The sequence below is a fragment of the Salarias fasciatus genome, chromosome 11 (assembly GCF_902148845.1).
Source record: "Salarias fasciatus chromosome 11, fSalaFa1.1, whole genome shotgun sequence".
Lineage (NCBI taxonomy): Eukaryota > Metazoa > Chordata > Actinopteri > Blenniiformes > Blenniidae > Salarias > Salarias fasciatus.
Window position 1 is genome coordinate 19,218,247 of NC_043755.1, and position 16,872 is coordinate 19,235,118.

Here is a 16,872-nt window from a genome sequence, read left to right on the forward strand (position 1 = left end):
AATTTATTTCCGATTAAATGTGAACACATCAAATGAAACGGGGCCCTATGACCTTGTGGGCCCTGGGGCGACCGCCCCCTTGCCCCCACTCTGGCTCCGCTACAGACACCCAGGAAGAGCAGGGACTCAGCACAGGTGTTGATTGAGTTGAAATGAGCCAGATGAGCCATGGATGTGTGACGGCACTGGCGAGAGAACAGCTGGACCTAGACCTCAGTCATAAACATGACACACGCTGAAACCTCCTTTCACCATACATCCTCAAAATAAACGGAATCATCCTTTTCTTCTAAATGCAAAAACGATGCATTTTTACTTAAAACGTCATGTTAATGGGAACTAAAAGTCTGAACTCCTCACTATGTAGTGACACCACCCTGCTTAATCATGGGATACAGCAGAATCTGATGGGACAGTTTAGATAATCAGAAAACTTTCAAGACATACACCCAAGTCCAGTTGACATAATTCAATTTGCTTTGAGATGCTTGGTTTAGGTTTTGGCAACTGATGCATGGAAATTACACTTCAGACTAATAAAGCACTCAGAACTCCACTTATCCCTTATATGTACCAGAGAAAACTCTAAAAGATTGATGTGTTTGAAGGTGTGTGATCTTGACAATGCTTTTTAATGATGAAAGATAAAATGTAATGTTGTAATATCTAAAGTTGAACACATTGTACAACCAAGTGTGCTGTTACTCTAGCTTTATCTAATGTAAACATGAACACTGAAAAACTAGCCAGGCTTTCAGAGCTTCATCTGCTGACTTGTAGGTCAAACAATACAACCTGAAACCGAAGAAGAAGGTTTGATTGTTTGGGTTGGAAATGAACTTCAGCAGAGAGCTCGTCTCATTTCTCCTGATCTGCATAATCCCCGTCATATCAAAGGGATATTTGTGGAGGAACAATGCCCCACAGAGATCATTTCAAAACTTTATTCTGCTTTGGCTGCAATCCAGACATTTCTGATTTACAAAGATTCATCTGAAATAAATGAATCTTTGACAAACGGTGTCTCTGCGGGGCAGAGGAAAAACAGAAGTAGAAAGAAAGATGGGAGGGAGGGAGGGAGGGAGGGAGAAAGTGTGAGGAGAAATGATGCACTGTGTCCCAGTTCATCCATCCTGAAAACTAAGAATACAGAGACTTCACCCACATACCTTCATGGCTGCTGAACTGACACCTGCTCCGACTGCCCGCTCATGGACGCCTAATTCACAGGACCAGTTGTCAGATCAAGTTTTGTCTTCATTTTTATCCCCACATTGTTGAAGGGATTTGTAGGGGAGCATGATGGATTAAACCCTCGCCAGCTCCCCGTGTACTTCAGTGAATTGTAAGAATTTTGTTTGGATCAGGAGGAACTGGATTTCCAGCTAAAACCCGCCAAGTAGCTACTATGGACCAGTAAGAAAGGTCCTGACATGGCGTTTGATCCCAGAGGTTTTGTCCTCCTCATCTAGGATTGGCTCGTGTTCAGAGGGGTAACCGGAGAAATCTTAATTGCCCGAAGCGCTGGCTTGTGGTCGGTAATAGAGGTATGGTCGAGTACTATCTGATATCTACATATGAAGCTCATGTTACACAGCGCTGCATGTCATCTGTCAGAATGGGGGTAAGGGGGGTCAAGAGAGGGCTGGATGTCTGAGCCTGTTTCATTATTCTCCAGCGCCGCTGCCAGACCGCTTTGGCGGCACGGAGACTCGTCTCATTTCATAGAGAGAATAGAAAATGACACGACGGAGCGCAAAGAGGCGGAACGGCACACTTGACAAGTGGGGGCCGAGATTGTAACTGGAGAAATGTGAATGTGAGTATTTCCATGTTCCTTGGAGAAAGGGCTCCATTTGGTGTCCTGGATGTAAAACACATGTATGGAGAGCTCATACGGTGTGACACTGACACAGTGTAATGCTGATATTGAAAAATATTGAAAAATAAATGAGAAAAGGACCACTGTGTAAAATCCCCTCCTCCGCTGACAACCAGCTATAAATGTCTGTGAAGTGAAAAGATGGGTTGCAGGAGGTTTTTGGAGAGGAATGTCTTGTTTTTTTTTGTCTGACGCAGGATATCCTGGACTTTCTTTACAGGGGGATTTTATTAGGTTCTCTGAAAGTTTTTTTATCAGTGAACTTGGACTGACGACAGGGCAGTTCCCATTTCTACTGTGAAGTCATGCGGTTGTGATGGATGCCGTATGATTTGGTTCTGTCTGGCTGAAATGTGCAAAGCCTTCCCTGAAAGGAGCTCTAGATCCTTTTACTACTGATGGTGCCATTCCAGATGTGCACCCTGGCCCATGCCACCAGAGATGTTGTTGAACTAATTAAAAACCCTGTTCTTTCTTTTCTTTTGTTTTCAGTAATTTAAATTTAGCCAAAAGAATCTACTTTTTTCATCTAGTTTTTGCAGTTTTTGTGTAGTTATTGCACTGGATTATTGCACATCAAAGTCATTATTGCGTCCAGCTGTTAGAGTGAGGAGGTGTGCAGTGTGATGGCCACGGGCAGGAATGATTTCCTGTGACACTCTGTGGTGCATTTTGGCGCGATCAGTCTCGTACTGAATGTACTCCTGTAACTGATCAGCACGTCGTGGACTGAATGGGACACATTGTCCAGGATGACACGCGGCTTGGACAGCATCCTCCTCTCAGCCACCTCCGTCAGACAGTCCAGCTTCACTCCCATAATGTTCAGTCTGTTGGCGTCAGCCGCCCTCAGCATGCTGCTCCAGTACACCACAGCATACAGGACATGACCACTCTGACACACAGTGTTGCAGGCGTAAAAACTGTGGTCTGCCAGTCAGATTGTCCGCACAGTGGTTCCCTGTAAAGGATCCTGTCTATTATAGATGCGTCTCTGTTGAAAACTGCAGTCGCTCAGCATTCACCCTCAGATCTCTCAGTGTACTATGTCTTTCTTGTCTGTTTCCTGTCTCCTGGTGTCTGATTGCCGCTCGCTGCCCTGATGTGTTTCACCTGGTGACGGAGGTATATGTTGGGCTTGAGTTCAGGGTCTTGGGCTGGTTGGGCTGTGATCCTGTTTCTTGGTTTTCTTTGGGCTCCTGCAGTCACTGTGTTCCCGGTTGTTTAAGAAAGGCGTGCTTGTCTCAAAACTTGCTCTGCCTGCCCTTTTTGAGTCCTTCGTCCATCTGTGACAGATTTGTTAGCTAGATTTTGAGAGTTGTGAGATGCTTAATGTCTTTGCATTAATCTTTCCTTTGGGTAATGACTCTTACTGAAAATGGTTTACTACCATAGTTTTTCTTAATTTAGTAAACCTCTGCCCATCTTTATTACTGACTGCTCTGACCTCTGACTAATTAGCGGGTTTCAAACTGTTCTTTTGTGTTTTTTCTTTCGCACCACTTAATTTTCCAGCTGTCTGTTGTTTTTTTTGCCTTCAGCTCAACTTTTTTTGAGACTTGTCATTATTTTTTATTATTTAAAAAAAAAAATGTCTTGCCAAACTTCTAGCAGGAAGGTTGCGGGACCAAATCTGTGCCAAGATTTTCTGTGTGGAGTTTGCATGTTCTCCCTGTGAGTGCTTGGCTCTCCTCACTTTTCTCGGCCCAAAAAAATCTTGCATGTCAGATTAACAGGTGGCTCTGAATTGTGAGTGTGTGTGATTGTCTATCCAACTGTGTTTGCCTGTATTGGACTGTCAACTTGTTGAATTTGTGAGTTAATTTAATTGCTAGATCACCCTCAACTTGAAAAAGTGGCATAAAAGATAGAAGAATGGACAAATGTTTTACATTTAGTGTTATTTTTAAGCCAAATAAACCCTCCAAAAAGTATCACCATAGACCTTTATGTTGTTTTAGCAAATATTAAAGTTTTTTCCTCTGTGTAAATATCATGATAAATGCAGCTTTTACAGCCGTAAAGAAAAGAAATGCTAAGAGCACATATGCAGTACCAAATGGGTGCAGGCGGCCATCTTTGAGTGTTGTGTACATGAAAAATCCGATCATTTTAGGCAACATAATAAATTCCTGTTTCCATTACAAGCGCTTTTAACCACAGGAGCTGAACCCGTGTCCACTTTAAAGGCTCCTGTAGCAGCAGATTAATGGCAGGAGCACAGCTCTCGTACTCCGTGTGGTCCTTGTTACACTGCTTCTTCAAGGCCTGCTGAGCATTCTAATTTGGGAGGGGAAAAAAGAGCCACGTTTTTAAACCGGGCCTTTGCACAACACGACCTTGTGAAAGCATAGCGAGGATGGTTTGATGGAGCTCCTCCTGGCAGTCTCTGCTCCCAGAGCCTTACTGCTGCGCCGCTCAGGTCATTACTCACCGTGACACCCTCTGCTGATCTACATCATATTACCAAGTGTTTAATACTGTTCCCTGCTGACCATATGGCCTTGCAAAACAATCACAGAGAGGACCAGCAAGCGGGCCGTGGTAAATACATCATCAAGACGGTTTAAGTGCCTCCCTCAGCGAATCTCCCTGGCTGCTGTGATTCTTCTGTAAAACTTTTTAATTCCTGCTTCTTTGCTTTGGCTGATGAGTTATTGACCATGCCTCTGGATCGGTTTGAGAAAATGCACAAGCTAAGTATTCAAAATCATTTTAGATTTCATTTCCTGAGGCGCAATATTCTTCTAGCACAGTGTGACAAACAATTTTGCTCCCGTATTCTATATGCTTTTTTTTCCCCCTCTCTCCGCTCCCATTGTCTTCGGTTTTCCATTACACTTCAAACAGCAAATTTGAAAAGAAAGCACACAGGCACACACGGACAGATGATTTTACATCCCAACCTGAGGCTCCACTGTTTCTCTGCTTTGCTCTAAATCTGATTTATTTCTCTCTCTGAGGTCCTACAAACCGTAGACTCGGATTTGATAAGATCCACTTAAGCTCTGCCAGATGAAAAAACCCCAGAAGTGTCCCTCTGCTGCCTGGCTTTATTTGTAGGTAAACACAGCGGAGAGCTCAGCAACGTGAAGATCATTAGTGCTTTTTATAAATTGTATTTCTTGAACTGATTCTATTGATTTTTCCTACAGGTGTGTCAGGATTGTTCTTGGAATTTGTTGTAAATCTAGAGTTTGTCAAGTTGAAGCTTTTTAAAATGACTTTGTGTGTTTTCTCTTCAGGTAAGCATGATATTGACCAATCCAATAGTTAATGGACTGCAAAATAGTCCAAACAGTTACAGTATTGTAGCTAAAATAAATATCTTGTGATAAAGTTCCTTTTTTATTGCATTTTGAAACAAAAAGTAACTATTTTCATGATGCATTTGATAATAACTAACGGCAATGATAATGTCACACAGGTGTTTGCATTAGAATTACCTCTTTGTTTGGAATACAGTTTAATTTTCTGTTTTTGAGTAAATCGAATAAATGAAAAAGAAAAAAATGGTAAATTCTGTTTGTTTCATGTTAAACATGTCTTGATCATTACAGGCACTCCCTCTAATCTTTGTGTTGTTTTCTTGTTTTGTTTTAATAAGTAGAGGAGCTATGTGAGCACAGGGTCCGTTTTGGCGGTTCTTCGTGGACTTTTAATCTTCGTCACATGATCTTTCTCAGCAGACTGAGTTTATAGCGTTATTATGGAACTGCAGACATCCACTTTCCATTTGTTTTCCAAGACTTCCTGTTCACGCTGGCTTAAAAGCTGATTGTGCGCCGTGATCAAAGCTCCGGATCACACTAAATGGGCCTCAGAGAGACTCTTTTTCCCGGACGCTGTGTACACACTGGGCTCAAATGTCACAAATGAGGAAATTAAATGAGGAAAATCGTATCTGCTCATAAACAACTCAAATAACAAATATTGGTGATTAAAATGCATTTTATTTGGTGTAAAATTAAATATTCCATTACAAACCAGGAAACCAGGATACTTGCTCACCTCCCCTCCCAAAAAAATTTCTGAAAACATCAAAAACTTGACAGAAATAATTCCCACATGATGTCCTTCTGCGTGGTCGTACAGCTTTTTACCCTCTTCAGTCGTTGAGTAAGTGATGAATGGTCAGTAAGCCGTGTCCAGACGCTGAATGGAGTCGCAGTGGCACATCTGAGCTGTGAGGATCTGATAGTGAGCCAGGACAAACACATGGAGGAAAGCCGGACAGCATGTTTCCATGAGCTCAGGGGCCGAAGATGTTATCTGCCCCTCATCGGGTTTCCACATCCACACAGATATGGGAGCACTTAATCGGCTCATTTATTCTTAGTTTTAGTTTTCCGTTCTTTCTATATGGTTGTTCTCTACACAAACGTGGATCGTCACTGACGTGATCAATTCGTCCAAATTTTCATCTCGGACAAAATCTCCATTTTATTTCCTTTATGATATAACAATTATTCAGGCCATCATCATGACCACACTATCTTTTCATGACAGGAGCATTTGTCAGACCTACAATGGGTGACTTTATAAGCAACTAACGATGTGAAAGTAAGAGCTTTCTGCCCACACTGTACCTTTTCAACACTCCTGTCAGAATATCACTTCGTTTAAGGAGTAAAAAAACCTGGAAAAACACTCGGAAAGTCTCAAATTCTGTTTGAAAGCACCCTCGAGGGAGCGATCGGTGATGGAGCCCCGCGTTGAATGTACATGCCCACACATAAATCAGTCTCCAGTGGATTTTAAAAGGCTGCTCTTGTGTTACGGGCACTGCCGATGCTTCTCAGGAGTTTGGAGAAAGTGTGTTGGAGGACAAACACTCTCCTCTTTGAGGCCGGCACATCGATCAGCAGCGCTATCAAGCATGCTGAAATCAGTACTTGAGTCAACTCCACGTGTGTGTGTGTGCGTGTGTGTGTATGAGAGAGAGAGAGAGAGAGAGAGTGAGAGATTAGTTGCTGCACAGGCAACACATTTTGTTGAGGATACTGCACAGCCATGGGGTAGATTTCAGTTTGATGTCTGGATTCCTAAAAGTAAAATATGAGGTAATCTGACTTTATCCAAGCAGGTGTGATATCGCGGGATCGGCTTTCATTTTTTTTATTTCATAAACAAAAAAAACAAGACTAGTCTTTCTGCTACGACACATTACAATATTCACTTCACTATATGAAGATCGCCTTCTAAATCATCATAAAATACAGTACATAAGTAGATATAGAGCAGTGGTTTCCAATATGAGGCTTGTGGGTGTGTCACAGAACACTGGGTGGCTTTTAAAGCTTTTCAGTTGCCAAAAAAAAAAAAAAAAAAAAACATAATGAGACTTTTTCTATCATTTGGACCAGACCTGGGAAGCTGCCCAGGGTTTTTTTCCACAGTAACATTTTGGCAGAGATCAGAGATCACAGACGGCATCCATAGCCTTCATTAGAGGCAATTTGCTTGGAATCCTGAAAAAAAAAAATGTTTAGAAAGCATTGATCTAGAACAGCTGTAGCTCAGTAGGAGCTCCTTTGGGGGGAATCCGACCGTCAAGGGGGATTTTGAGGCTTTGTCTATGTCTGCGTTGAGGAAAAATAGATTTGCACACTTCATTAAACAAAGACAAACATAATTTGCACATTTTAGAATTGAGAGCGTACCTGGGATACGCTCTGATTCTTTTGGGGTTAGAAACCAGTGCAGTGGAGGATGTGATCTGCCGGGGAATAGGGAGAATCTCATGACACTATTTACAGCATATGTGTGCCTATCAAGAGGTTTTCTTAGACACAATCATTTTGCCAAAATGGACATTTCTGCTAATGGAAAAAATTCATATTTTAGAGATGATTAAAACTATCTTCTGAAGTGTTCCAGGAATAAAAGGTCACACAGGAAAGGTCAGTATATTATTAACATTTTACATCCTCAGGATTCTGTAAAAACAAACCTCACATGATCCTCAGCGCTGGCAAATCCCTGCATAAAGGTCACTCTCAGTATGTATTTTGACATTTTACATGCATCATGTTGAGGTCCACAGTTCTTTTTTTTTTTTTTTCTTTTTCTATTCCATCTTCATGTTTTTTGCTCACAGTGCAAATCCAAGCGAGCAAAGCTGCCAGATATCTTGGCTGCTTTTGCTCATCCTTATCTCGATCATCGCTGCATCTCGCCCCTGCTCCTCTCCCCCGAGCACGTGCGGCAGATGCAGTGAGGCCGAGCTGGCTCGGAGAGGCTGTCAGCTCAGATCCGTCTTCGTTTTGGGGGCGTTAGAGGAGAAGGAGGAGGAGGAGTGGGGGGGGGGGGGGGGGGGGGGGTTACTTGTTCATTTAGTCCGACGTGGCCCAACAGGAGGGCAGGCTCATGTGCGACATCATAAATCCACATTAGAGGGGACCAATGTGGAGGGGGGGGAGGGGGTCAAGGAGCGGTGTCTCAGTCATATCAGACGGAGCAGACTGTCAATGACCAGCACTCACACAGGAAGACCTGCCAGAGCCGCTGCTGAACCAGGAAGGAGGGCGATTCAGGGAATTTGTTAGAAAAAAGTCATTTTCTAGAAAGCATGCCTCTGTGTGTCTGTGAGGGGGGATTTTTTTTTTTCTTTTTTCCAAGGAAAGGTCAGCAGCTGGGGCTACTTGCCAGGTGTTTGTGGAGCAGCAGACCAGTGCGACACAGTGAATGTAATTACGGCACTCTGGCAATCCGATCACCTGCCAGTCTCTCTCTCAACACCGAGAAAGTGCACTGGCATATTAACTGTGGCTCAACAAACATGATTGTGTAAAGGGAACAGTGTGGAATATATATCTGGGTTTTTGTTTTTTTGGGGGGGTTTTTTGCAGTGCATGTGCCATCAGTTAAGCTCTTAAGTGCTATTACGATTATAAAATAAGTCTCCTGTCTTTTCAGGAAAGTTTTCTGTGCATCACTGGGCTCATCTCTCAGCTGCTTTGTTGTGTCTGTCTCACATGAATGACGGTACACGTGCATAATTATCTACAGCTACTGATGCTTTAACTATCCTCATCTCATACTCCTCTGCGAAGCGCGCGGTTTGATGATAACAAGAGAGGATTTGGTTCCTCAGGTTTATCCTGAAGACAGGGCGCAGCACCCGAGGGGAGAGGCAGAGGAGGCGCCGCTCCGATGTATAAAGTCAGGGAACAAAAGTCTCCTGTGAGCAGTAAAGCTGCAGATTACATGACAGACTGGAACATAATTGGCTGCAGCCTTGCTCTGCGAGATGGACGAGATATGTATCCCGCTGGAGACGAGGCTTTGGCAGACTGAGTTAAGCACAATGAAGTGGCAGATCGTCAAAAGTTAGGCTTTTTTTTTTTTCTGTGAGAGAGCTTCACCGGATATTTTTTTTAAGAAAAATTCATAATACAAAGATATAGTTCGATCATTTTCGCAGAATAAAATCTTTTATTGCCTCATTAAGACTCCCAGAAAGTACACGTCAACATTATTATTGTTAAACTCAAATAAAAATTGAGCCTTTAACTGTAAGTTTGGGTATTTTGACACTGTTTAAGTTCACACTGAGAATCCACTGTGCTCTTAAAGTCGATGCAGATTCAAGCACATCACAGGGAAAACATGCAACCTCCACACAGAAGTGTGGAATCGAATACAGGGTATATTCACTCTGACGACAGTACAATCCACTACACCACCATGTGATCCTGTACCTTAACTACTGGATTTAGAAATAAAACAAATTCTACAAAGTGTGCCTTTTTTACCACTTCTATTTACACGTTGGTGAAACTCAACCCAAGAATCTGTTCATCCAGATGTTTTCTATCTTCCATCTTTGTTACACCAGTCAGTAAAATTCAAGTATGCGTCATAACTATTCATTGCCTTACACTGCACAATAAAAGCATCCGAGTTAGAATTACAGTTAGAAGTTAGATTGAACAAGTCTGCTTTTCTTTAGTGCAGGGCGCTATTCACTGTAACAGTGAAGCTCTTTTCTGAAAGGTTAACTGCAAATGATTATCTCTGTAATAAAAGGTAGTAACCTCAACTAATACTGTACAGTGTGGTAAAAATATGGTTATGAAATTTACATTAATGTAAATACTGAAAGAATATAGGAATACAGCAAATTAGTGTGAGATAGGTTGAAACAACAGTAATGTTTTTCTTACTGTAAAGCACATTTGCAGTAAATTACTTGTCAGATTTTACCAGTAAGTTACTGCTCAATCAGAGTTACTTTCTCTTTATTGAATTGAAAAATCTGGTTCGATTCCTGGTGCTGACAGATTGCCACCAGGGTTCTTTGAGAAAGGCAGAGAAGATTCAGCTGCTCAGGTGGTGTTAAGAAGGGTATCCACTATCCAGTGTAAAAGATCCACCCAATCAAACATGACGATCGCATAATCTGCAGCTTTCTCTTCCTATTTTGTATCACTTGTTTTTCTTTTACAGCATTACCGTGGAAGAAATACTTTGCTGCGAGCTCAGAATGGACATTTCATTTCCATTCTGCCCCAAACCTTGGTGATGGAAGTGTGGGAAAACAAAAGACAACAAATATCCCCGCTGTCAAAGAGCCGAGCCTCAGCAGGTCATTTAGAGCGCCGCCTGAATCCCAGAGCTTCAGTATCAGCAGCAAAGCTTCTGTTTACCAACCAGAGTAAACATCAGTCCTGCTCCTGTCTGGCGATGAGCTTTAGGCCCTAACAAACGGCCGGGAGCGCACAGGGAGCTGGCGGAGACACGCCGCCTCCTCCTCCCCCTCCTCTGTGGACCACAGCTGACACCATAAGTCAACGAGCGGCTATTTGGACGTCCGAGCTGTTTAGAGACCGCTGATAACAAGCACAAAGGGTCCGCTGAGCGGGCCTGAGAAGGTGTCATTGTGTCCGAGTTCATCTGTTATATTTCTCTCCCTCTTCAGCTACTCACTCTCCGAGACTTTGCTTTCTTTTTTCCCCTCGCTGCAATTACACCTGCCCGACCACGCGTAGCTCGAGGCGTGGTTGGTCAAAATCACACGTTAATATGATTCTGCAGAGTGCATGTGAAGGGAGGGAAGAGGCGGCGACCCGAGTGACGGTCTCTGTGGTTACACTGGGCTGGAAGCAGCCTGCACCTGTATCTGTCTCCCGGGGCGGAGAGGTAAAGAAACCAGGCGCTGGGGAATAACATGTGTGAAGTAAAAGTTTTTCTTTTTTTTTCTTTTAAATGAACATGCAACAATTACAAATCCACTGTGAGAAAACAAGAGTTTCTATCTGTATGGGAGTAAGTCTTGATTTTGAATATGTAATGTGGGAACATATTTCCTGGAGATTTACACATTAAAGAACATTATAAAAACACTATTTCTACAATCTAGAAAAGAGGGGACGTTTCAGTCATTGAACGATTTCACTGTAATTTTTTTTGTCCAATTAGAGATCAGAGAGTGCTTCAGCAGACTTTTAGAGGATGCTCCAAAGAAAAAAGATAAAGAGCCACTGGTCCGACATATACGTCCCTACAGTTTCTAGACTGATATTTAGCTTTACTATTAATTTACTCAGCATAAGTACATAATCAACATTCCTTAGAGATCATAGCTTACTTTTAACAAACACATCAGTTCACTGTCAGACAATAGAAAAAGAACACTCTTTAGATTTCAAAAGAAACCAAGCATCAATTTTAAATAAACCAACAATGTGTAGCTTTAATCATTACGGTTAGGGGTTCTAACCCTGATTTAAATAACCTTTTGGTATGAATAGGCAAGTTTAGTTTTCTGTCTGTCTGTCTCCCTGATGGACCAGCAGCCTGTGCAGACTGTACCCTGCTTTGGTTCATAGCAATCCATTCTCGTACCTCAAAAACCGGACCTGGATGAAATGGTTTCAAAAACAGGTGGACGTCATGCAGGCTGCCTCCAAACGTAGAGCCAAAAGTGAAGATGGCAAAATAACATAATAAATAGATTATAATATTAATACAAATCCAAGTGTCACACACAGCAGCATAATGTACACTGAGGATGCTAAAACAGAGCAGAAGGCATTTAAAGACTGCAGAGAATAACCGATATTCAACTGCCTCCATGTCTTTAATTCGAGCCGATTCAAAACCATGAACAGTGGCAGCTCAAACCCGAAATATTTCTTTACAGCGATTACATGGCTCAAATGACAAATGACCTCAAACAGCCATAACTGAAGGTGTGATCATGAAAAACTGAGGCAACAGTATCACTGAAATGCACTGCATGCTTCCTCATCTCCTGTTCTGACACTGCAGCTTTCGAAGAAGCACCTCCCAGTCACAAAGATTTCTTAGGAGTGAAGTGTGAAGCTGAAGGTGTGAGGATGAGTTTTCAGCCGAGCAGCTGCTCTGTTTGTCAGGAGACGTATGGAGCCGTTCACACCAGAGCGAAGCAGACAGAGTAACACATGGCTTCCCCTTCTGAAGTCCAACCGGCCCCCTCAATAACAATCGCTGATGACAAAAAACTGAATATATTTGCCCTCCTCGTGCCAAGAAACCAAGATATGCCGTGAAATATCAGACCACGTAGCCGCAGGACACAGGCCCCGGCCAACAGCGGGGGAAATCCGGCGGCGCACGCACGGGCTGTTGCGCTGTTGCATTGCCAATTACATGCAGCTGCAGGCGACGAGAGGCGCGCTTAATCGAGACGCTGTGTGTTTATGTGAGCGAGGGGTGCAGGGAGATTATTATCTCGCGGTGCTGCAGAAAAGGGCCAAGAAAGTTCAGTCTTTCCTGCATGCAGACACAACAAACATCATTAATTTAGAGTGGTAGACAACAACATGCAAAGGAGTTGCCACTCCTTAATTATTAATCCATACTGGAATGTATAAAGGAGGGGGAAAGCAACAAGACAATTAGGTGCAAACATGAATGGAAGACACTTCTCTTCCCAAGGATGCTAGTTTTCCCTAAAACAGTGCCAGATGAAAAAGCAAAGCACGTGGGCTCATTTCCATAACACCTCTGTGTGCCCCCGCAAGAATCTCCACTTCAGCTTCGCCTTCATTTGCATGTGCCACGAAACACCACTCGCCTTTTTTTTTTTTTTCTTTCCCGGGTTTTATTCTGCATCCAGAGCCAACTCGAATGCTCGCCGAATTCACTGGAGGTACGTCTGCAGGTAAACAGGGCTATAGCATGCGCGTGAGACGTGCCCACCGCCTGCAGCTTCCACACACACACAGCTGAAGTTTTTTTTCTTTTTTTTTTTGATCAGCAGGAAGAAAATTGGACGGGGAGATAACAGTTGGCTATACTCTCATCACCTTCAGACCTACAGATAGAAGCTCATTTAAATTCAGACAGCGCGGCCTCTGTTCAGCTGGAGAATTGTACTTCTCCTGTGGTATCTGGCTTGTTAATGAAAGCAGCTTTTAAACCGTTACTGTGGAGATACTATAAGTGTCTGCAACATGGGAAAAAAAAGAGATTCACAGATTGTTGAACCCTCCAACAGCTGGAGTGAGAGGTTTTTTTTGTGTGTGTGTATCAGCTGTGGAATGAGGATGTATGCGTATGTGTGTGTGTGAGAGAGAGGCACTGAACTCGGCCATAAAACTCTGTGGGATCACATTCCTTTGTCTTACAAGATTAAAAGGCCCTCAGCTGAGACAAGATACCATCAATCCAGAGGCGTTTTATTTAGCTGAATAATCTTCACAGGAAAAAAAAAAAAGAGCAATCACATCTACCTACAAAATCCAAAATACCTATGCAATATGCACCAAAATCATTCAAAAAAAGGCGTACTGTATAACACATATTAAAAATATTTCAAGCAGTATAATTTCTTTGCAGCAGAGCGATAATGAAAAGGATGCAATGACCAGCAGTTTTTTTTTTTTTTTTAAATCCAAGTATACGTTCCCTTAAAAGTCAATGCACTTTGTCCGTTTATCCTTTAGGAAAAGTAAAAATAGAACACATCAGTCTTTGCAGCTTACCAAAAAAAAAACAAAAAACACCCAGTCTGCCATGATTCACTGTCCATGCAATGGTACTAATGGAGAGAAGGCAGCTGGCTCCGCCGCCGGGCACCTGAACAGGACATGCAGCGGGAGGTTCAGTGTAGGGGCTGCGTTCAGAGCGGTGATGGATGGAAAACCAGAGTAGTACCATGTCAAAGGGTGAAAGGTATGTTGAGGAAGACTTCCATGCAGATCTAGATATTATAAAGTCATTTACGGTCTGAATGTTCCCAGACGGTGTCCTCAGATCCTCCCCTCACACATCTGAATTGATGCTGAGATTGGCCAAGCGAGGGTCAGAGTTTATCTCATACCTGTAATGGTACCCCTCCATGTGGTCCCTACAAGCGTCCCGGATGTTGTACATCCACCGCTTGATGCCCTTTCTGTTCAGATAGAGCACCAGCAGGAATATCACGCCGATCAGGGCCAGCACGAGTCCCAGGAAAACGTACGAGGTCTCCAGCACGCCCTCCATCTCGCTGGAACACTTCAGCTTTGACTGCTCCACCTGCAGCAGCAAGTGGCGCCTGAGGGCCTCGGGGTCCGCGCAGGTCAGGTTCTGAAGGTCGACGACCTGCGTTGAGTTCCTCAGCCACGCCAGCGTCTCGTCGATGAAGCAGTCGCAGCGCCAGGGGTTCCCCGCCAGCCAGATGCGGAGGCCAGGCTTGAGGTTGAACTCGGCCTGCATGGAGAGCGGCAGGTCCCTCAGGCTGTTGTCCCTCAGGTCGAGGTCCTGCAGCGGGGGCGCCTTCAGGGTCCCGTTGTGGATGCTAATGATGGAGCTGTTCTGCAGGCTCAGGCTGGCCAGGCTGGAGAGGTTTGTCAGGATGCTGTCGGGGAGGATCACGAGGTCGTTGCTGGACAGGTCCAGGTTGGTCAGCCGAGGAAGGTTTCCCCTGCTCAGGAAATTCAGGACCAAATCCGCCGTGGAATGATTCTGAAAACATCTACTGAGGTTCAGCAACTGCAGCTTGCTGTCATCGGGGAAAGCATCTTTACTAAAATTTAGGATCTGGTTGTTACTCAAGTCAAGCTTCTGAAGGTTTGGCAAGTTGTGAAATACCATGTCATCGACATACTCCACCTCATTCCCGCTGAGATAGAGATCTGTTAACTGGTCCAGGCGGGCTGGAAAAGAGGCCGCACTAATACGGGAAATGCTGTTTCCTGTGACGAACAGGAATTTGGTGTTGTTCGGTAAGGAATGCGGAATGGCATCCAAGTTTTGGTTTTGGCATTTCACAGTTTGTGAGGAGCACAGGCATTTGTCCGGGCAGCCGTGGCAGGACAGCGCGATCACCAGCAGAAAAAGTACATTCAAAACAGCGGACTTGACTAGTCTCCTTCGGATTTGTCCGCGGTTACAGCCGCACGACCTGCGCATGTTGGGAGGTTTTTTTTTTTTTTACTTAAACAAATCTGTGTGCGCAAACCGTGCGTCAATGCGTAAAGAGGTTCCCCTCCAGCCCCGTCGCCGCCTTGCTCTTCCGCGGGGGAAAGTTTTTTTTCCCCCCCCCAACAATCTCTCCCACCTTTATCCCGTCACAAACTGCCCCCCAGGTCCAACTCCACACAACTACCCCCACACCATCCTTGACTAGAGTGAGCCTACATTTCCAAGAAGCTGGAAAACTTCTGCGCTCCTCCTCTCCGTTTTGTTTGTCCTTTACAGTACAAAAAAAGCTAAAGAGCTGGGAAAAAAAACCAAAAACGGACAGTCCAAAAAAAAAAAAACCAAAAAAACTTGAGACAACAAACTTTTACTCGGGCTTTGAAACAAACAAGAAAAATGTTTTTATTCCTGCAGGGTTGCGAAGAAGCGCACAGAGACCCGCTCTGGAAGTGACTGTCTGAAACTGAGGCGAGCAGCGCAGCACGGACCGGAGCCGGGGCGGAGCGTACCATTAACCAGGAGAAGAAGGGGGACACTAACTCTCCAACAAGTTTCTGTAAAGCTCTGCTGTTACGTCTACACCTTTTGTTTAATGTTGCCACTGTTTGATCTTTAAAGTTATACTGACACAAACGAAAAACTAAATATAACTTTGCGGAGAGTGTTTCTAAAGTGATCTGTAACGCAATGGTACAGCCTCGTGTATAAAAGAGGGATCTGGGAAGCTGGGGAATCTACTTCTTGAATATTGTTAAATGTGGTCAGAAGTTTAAAAAACAGCAACAAAACGAATGGGCCCCAGCGCCTACTTTTTGTCCTGAAATAAAAAAAAAAATACTTTTTTAGGTGATGCGAAAGAAGGTAAAAATAGTTACACAAATCTATTGAGTCCCTTGATATGGGTCAGCTAACTATTTTCTGCTGCTGGACTCAGTAGTTATTATGTGTGGCCCAAAACACGCCAGAGACAAATAATCTAAACATATAATAAAGATATTTTTTACCTTTCACTGCTTTCTTGCCTCTAAAATCAGAAACATGTTGACTCGCAGTGATGCTGAGAAATTAATCTATGCTTTTGTTCTTTCTAGACTATGTAACAAGAGTTTTTCTTATAACTTATGAAGCTCCATCAGTCCCACATCGTCCCTGCAGAACATTGCTGTCAGAGTGTTGCTTACCGAAGGTTCCTTGAGTTTCTGAAAGCACCACGGGAGGCAGAACATTCAGATATTTATCAAGCTGTTTTCACAAACCTCAGATTTTAATTGAAATGAATTAAAGCAAACAAATAAAAACACTCTATCCATCTTTTATATTCTATAACTGACAAAGGCAGGTACACCTTGGACAAAGCACCAGTCCATCATGGGGTAAAACACTGCAAACAATTGCATTTCATGGGGAATTTCGAAACAACAACAAACAAGTATGTAGATTACATAGAAATCAAGTGGGATTAATCATCTTATCTGATTTTAAAGTGGTACCTGAAGATCCTAACACATCGTTCCAGTTGATAATTCATACAAAGATGTTATGATGCAGAGCAAAAAGGAAAAAAGAAATCAGACCATGCTTCCATCAATCACACGATT

At 43.4% G+C, this 16,872-nt stretch overlaps 1 protein-coding gene across 1 annotated transcript; it reads right to left on the reverse strand.

Annotated features, from left to right (window-relative positions):
• Positions 1 to 9,296: 9,296 nt before the first annotated feature.
• On the reverse strand, positions 9,297 to 15,701 carry tpbg (trophoblast glycoprotein). Its single transcript, XM_030103242.1, has one exon. It carries the CDS (start codon positions 15,263 to 15,265, stop codon positions 14,135 to 14,137), a length of 1,131 nt encoding a protein of 376 aa, XP_029959102.1. The 5' UTR covers positions 15,266 to 15,701; the 3' UTR covers positions 9,297 to 14,134.
• Between the last annotated feature and the right edge of the window lie 1,171 nt (positions 15,702 to 16,872).

Coding starts and splice junctions, on each gene's coding strand:
- tpbg (XM_030103242.1), bottom strand. CDS start 15,265: ATGCGCAGGTCGTGCGGCTGTAACCGCGGACAAATCCGAAGGAGACTA.